The sequence below is a fragment of the Somniosus microcephalus genome, chromosome 1, assembly GCF_052327205.1.
Source record: "Somniosus microcephalus isolate GS21.2 chromosome 1, FLI_Smic_1.0, whole genome shotgun sequence".
NCBI classification, from domain to species: Eukaryota; Metazoa; Chordata; class Chondrichthyes; order Squaliformes; family Somniosidae; genus Somniosus; species Somniosus microcephalus.
In genome coordinates this window covers 78,926,807-78,932,073 of record NC_140987.1, presented here as the reverse complement: position 1 = coordinate 78,932,073, position 5,267 = coordinate 78,926,807, and the positions used below count along the sequence as shown (strand labels likewise).

The window sequence follows — 5,267 nt, the reverse complement described above, 5'->3', positions numbered from 1 at the left end:
ACCCACTCAGTCTGTGTCCCAGATTCGTTTTGGTGCCGCTTCGCCGTTCAGTCGCCTTGTCGAGTGTCTCTGATTTATGGGCGGTCAAAAATCTGACTACTCACCCTGGTCACTGATTCGAACGACTGTTCAGCTCCGTGGCACCCTGCTCGCAGCGCCAATTTGTTGTAGGAAAAATGATTCCTCGGAAACTAGACTTTGAGTAAGAGAGACAACTTTATTAGAGCTCTGGGAGAAGCGTCTGCAACCACGCGGTCTGCGAGAGCACCTTCTCCCCGATTGTAGTACGTGCCGAGCTTATATACAATTCCAAGAAGTTGGTTTTAGATCATTTACATTCATCCAATCAATTTGTTTATTAGCGCATATCATTATTTTCCTCCAGTCAGGAGTTTACACACTTGTGTTGCCAATTCTGCCTCTTCAGGTCTTCGTTCCGTCTTGTTCCCCGGCAGAATGTGATTAGTTCGATAATAGGATACAAGTGATTAGTTCGATGATAGGATACCAGTGAACCTTGTTAGTCCTCAGTGATTCAATTAGTCCCAGTCAGGACACGAGATGAACTTTGTTCCAGCCATGCGTAAGCGTGGCATGTCTCACTGTGCAGTGATTCAATTAGTCCCAGTCAGCGAATTTGTTGTTTGTGTCTTTTCCAGCAAAATCTTGTCCAGCAAAATTTTATTCTAACAGTGTGGGACTGGAGTCACAAAGCCCAGACCAGGTAAGAGTGGTAGGTTTCCTTCCCGAAAGGACGTTAGTGAACTGGTTGGGATTTTACAACAATCCGACGGCTTCATGGTCACTTTTACTGAAACCAGCTTTTTATTCCCAAATTTAAAAAAAATGAATTCAAATTCTCAAACGGCCATGGTGGAATTTGTACTCGTGTTCTCTGGATTATTAGTCTGGCAACAGCACCACTACCCTACTGTACCCCCAGTTTGAATATGCCACCTTTTTTGTAATTGGTGGTGCTCCCCCTTCAGAGTGGCACTTGTAGTGGTGCCATTTTCACCCACTGGCTTGGAATGAAGCAAAATATAATCCAACACAGCGTCCACTGTACCGGCAGAGACCCCTTTGTGGGTCTGCCCCTGGCCATATCTGCTGCACACATGTCCAGATCAGTGGGGGGGGTTTCTGACTAGATATGCCCAGGTGATCATGGAATATGATCATGCCTTGTCCACCAGTTTACTCAAAGCTTTCCTGACCAACAAGTGGCATAAGTCATTAGCTATTTAACAGCAGAATGTGCCAAATGATCACTTACCAGCCCATTTTCAATTTGAACAGGCCAGCTGGATTTTATTAATGGTTCCTTGAAGGAACAACAATACCACTCTATTGGCTTAAACAGAACATGATCCAACTTTCACCCTCAGTTCAGAAAAGAGTAAAATGGCCAACAAAAGCCGTCGATGTCCTGTAAACAACATCCCAGCACGATTTATGGCTTTCACAGATATTTAGGGAGGTGAAGGAACGTCAAAATGTAGTTGGCTTACAATTTAGATACACTAGAAAAAGAGCAAAGCAGATAGATGAAAATGTAAAGGAAAATGCAAGTGGTATAGATATGTGAAGAGAAAAAGATTGGTGAAGTCAAGCATAGGTCCCTTGCAGTCAGAATCAGGGGAATTTATAATGGGGAACAAAGAAATGACAGACCAATTAAATACATACTTTGGTTCTGTCTTCACAAAGGACACAAATAACCCCCCAGAGATGTCGGGGAACATAGGGTCTAATGAGGGAGGAACTGAATGAAATCAGTATTTGTAGGGAAATTGACGGCCGATAAATCCCCAGGGCCTGATAATCTACATCCTAGGGAAGTGGCCCTAGAAATAGTAGATGCATTGCTGGTCATCTTCCAAAATTCTATAGACTCTGGAACAGTTCCCATGAATTGGAGGGTAGCTAATGCAACCCCACTATTCAAAAAAGGTGGTAGAGAGAAAACAGGGAATTAAAGCCTGACATCGGTAGTGGGGAAAATGCTAGAGTCCATTATATAAAAGATGTAATAGCAGAGCACTTGGAAAACAGTGACAGGATTGGACAAAGTCAACATGGATTTACAAAAGGTAAATCCTGCTTGACTAATTTACTGGAATTTTTTGAGGATGTAACTGGTAGAATAGATAAGGGAGAACCAGTGGATGTGGTGTATTTGGACTTTCAGAAGGCTTTCGATAAGGTCCCGCTTAAGAGATTAGTGTGCAAAGTTAAAGCACATGGGATTGGGGGTAAGGTACTGACTTGGATAGAGAACTGGTTGGCAGACAGGAAGCAGAGTTGGGATAAACGGGTCTTTTTCCGAGTGGCAGGCAGTGACTAGTGGGGTACCGCAGGGATCGGTGCTAGGACCCCAGTTAATATATTAATGATCTAGACGAGGGAACTAGATGTAATATCTCCAAGTTTGCAGACGACACAAAGCTGGGTGGGCGTGTGTGCTGTGAGGAGGATGCAGAGAAACTGCAGTATGATTTGGACAGGTTGGGTGATTGGGCAGATGCAGTATAATGTGGATAAATGCAAGGTTATCCACTTTGGTGGCAAAAACAGGAAGGCAGATTATTATCTGAACAGCAATAGATTGGGAAAAGGGGAAGTGCAACGAGACCTGGGTGTCCTTGTGCACCAGTCGCTGAAGATAAGCATGCAGGTGCAGCAGGCGGTTAAGAAGGCAAATGGTATGTTGGCCTTCATAGCAAGAGGATTAGAGTACAGGAGCAAGGATGTCTTGCTGCAGTTGTACAGGGCCTTGGTGAGACCACACCTTGAATATTGTGTGCAGTTTTGGTCGCCTTATCTGAGGAAGGATGTTCTTGCCATGGAGGGAGTGCAGCGAAGATTCACCAGACTGATACCTGGGATGGCAGGAATGACGTATGGAGAGAGATTGGGTCGATTAGGCTTATATTCGCTAGAGTTTAGAAGAATGAGAGGGGATCTCATTGAAACTTATAAAATTCTAACAGGACTAGACAGACTAGATGCAGGAAGGATGTTCCCGATGGCAGGAGAGTCCAGAACCAGGGGTCACAGTCTAAGGATAAGGGGTAAGCTATTTAGGACTGAGATGAGGAGGAATTTCTTCATAGAAACATAGAAGACATGAGCAGGAGTAGGCCATTCGGCCCCTCAGCCATGATCTCATTAAATGGTGGAACAGGCTCGAGGGGCCAAATGGCCTACTCCTGCTCCTATCTTCTATGTTTCTATGGTTTAAGAAAAAAACACTAAAATCAGGGCTGTGACTTTTACATTAGTGCAACGAACTCGAAAATGTATAATCTTTTATCAGACCAGATGAAAAATTACAATCTAATTTTTTTTAATTTTTAATATAGATAATCCAATGAGAATGTATTTAAATCTTTCGTGCAAAACCAATTATTAAAGCAAATCCAGTGAGAAAACTTCAATTAAACACAAATCAGACAGGAAAGTAGCAATGCTGCATACCATTTCTTACATTGATTGCACCCTTCATGACTGAAGGCATAACAAGTACCTCCATTATCTTTCGCAGTCATGTACTCCCGAGATTCAGAAGATTAGTTTTGCATCACTGAAGCACTTATCAAATGCTGCAATGGCTGCAGCGATTCCCCAAAAAGGAGGGAACTCAGCTGGTCTCTAAACCAGCTGGAACATGGATCAGATTCACACTCCGGGCAGACACCAAGTCTTATAAACACAGATTTGTTTGCACACTGACGCCCTTTACCCTGTTAGTGCATAATTGGGTATCCAAGGTATAAAAAAAACAAAAAAAATTCTTGTATGAAATAAAATGGGAAATGTCATGGTGAGAGATGCATTACTTGCAATGAATCCAGTTGCACAGGCAGAATAGTTTTAAAATATGAGGAGGGTTGCCAATTTGTCCCATAGTTGAGTTTAAAAGATCCATTAGTTAGCAGCAGCAGCACCCCCGATTGCCCATGTTCATTTTGTCATTCTGCAACGGAGATCAACTACAACTTAAGTACTGTCCTGCACCATGCTGGTCTCTGCCGGCAGCGAAGTTCAGATACTATCCAGTTTCTTTAGGATAAAGGGAGCTGGAAAAGAATTGGTATGATTTAGCATAATTTGCAGACTAAAGCTGTTTTTAGAACAGTACATGTATTAGAAGCAATTATGACGAGGTGGGCTGGTTGAGTTCAGATAAATTAAAAACACACTTGTTGGGCCCAATGGCTTTTTCTTGTTCCTAAAAACTCGTGTGTTTGGACCCCCACCATCTATCCCAGTTTAATCTCTCCCCCTTCACCATCGAACCCAGTTCAATCTCTCCCCCTTCACCATCTAGCCCAGTTCAATCTCTCCCCCTTCACCATCTAGCCCAGTTCAATCTCTCCCCCTTCACCATCTAGCCCAGTTCAATCTCTCCCCCTTCACCATCTAGCCCAGTTCAATCTCTCCCCCTTCACCATCTAGCCCAGTTCAATCTCTCCCCCTTCACCATCTATCACAGTGGTCTCTCTCTCCCACCCCACCATCAATCCCAGTGGTCTCTCTCTCCCACCCCACCATCAATCCCAGTAGTCTCTCTGGCCCCTCCACGGGGATTATTAACTCCGCGGGCCAGACCACGTGCGATACCCGCTTCCCACGCCGGTCTGCGAGTTGAAGCCCGAGTTTGCGGCCACGCCCGCGGGGTGTGTGGACTGGAGAGGATGGGTCGGGAAGACCCCGCCCCCGGTGAATGGATGCGAGCAGGAAGCCTGGGCCTCGGTCACTGGCTCCGACACCCCGCCGCCCGGTCACTCACTCGCTCGCAGGATGGCCACGTAGATGAGGAAGTAGCGGACGGAGCGCAGCACGTCCGCCCTCATCTTCTTGCGCAGCTCCTCCGGGTCCATCTTCGGCCCCAGAGCCTCCATCCTGAACATGACTGGCCTCCGTCTCCAGGTGACCTCCTCCTGATCCCGCCCAGCTCCGTCCCACGTGACTGCCTCACGCCAGCGGTCCAATCAACGGACTGCCCATCTCCGTCCCACGTGACTGTATCACGCCAGCGGTCCAATCAGCGAGCCGCCCAGGCGCGCCATGATGCAACTCTACCGCCAACCAATAGGGGCTGCCGGCGCGGCCCCGCCCCTGCCTGGGACATGTGACCAGCATTCGCGAGGCGGGAGTGGGGAAAGATGCTTTGGTGACAGTTGGACAGTTGGATCCCATTCATGACAGCCACTGGTCCATTCATAAAGTTTGTAATGAGTGCAATGCAGATCCTGCACAGG

At 46.3% G+C, this 5,267-nt stretch overlaps 1 protein-coding gene across 1 annotated transcript; it reads right to left on the bottom strand.

The window, feature by feature from the left end:
• Positions 1-331: 331 nt before the first annotated feature.
• Positions 332-4,985, bottom strand: tomm5 (translocase of outer mitochondrial membrane 5 homolog (yeast)). Its single transcript, XM_085983623.1, has 2 exons — positions 4,796-4,985; positions 332-4,082 (listed from the first exon to the last, which is right to left on the bottom strand). Exons 1-2 carry the CDS (start codon positions 4,914-4,916, stop codon positions 4,048-4,050), a joined length of 156 nt encoding a protein of 51 aa, XP_085839749.1. The 5' UTR covers positions 4,917-4,985; the 3' UTR covers positions 332-4,047.
• Between the last annotated feature and the right edge of the window lie 282 nt (positions 4,986-5,267).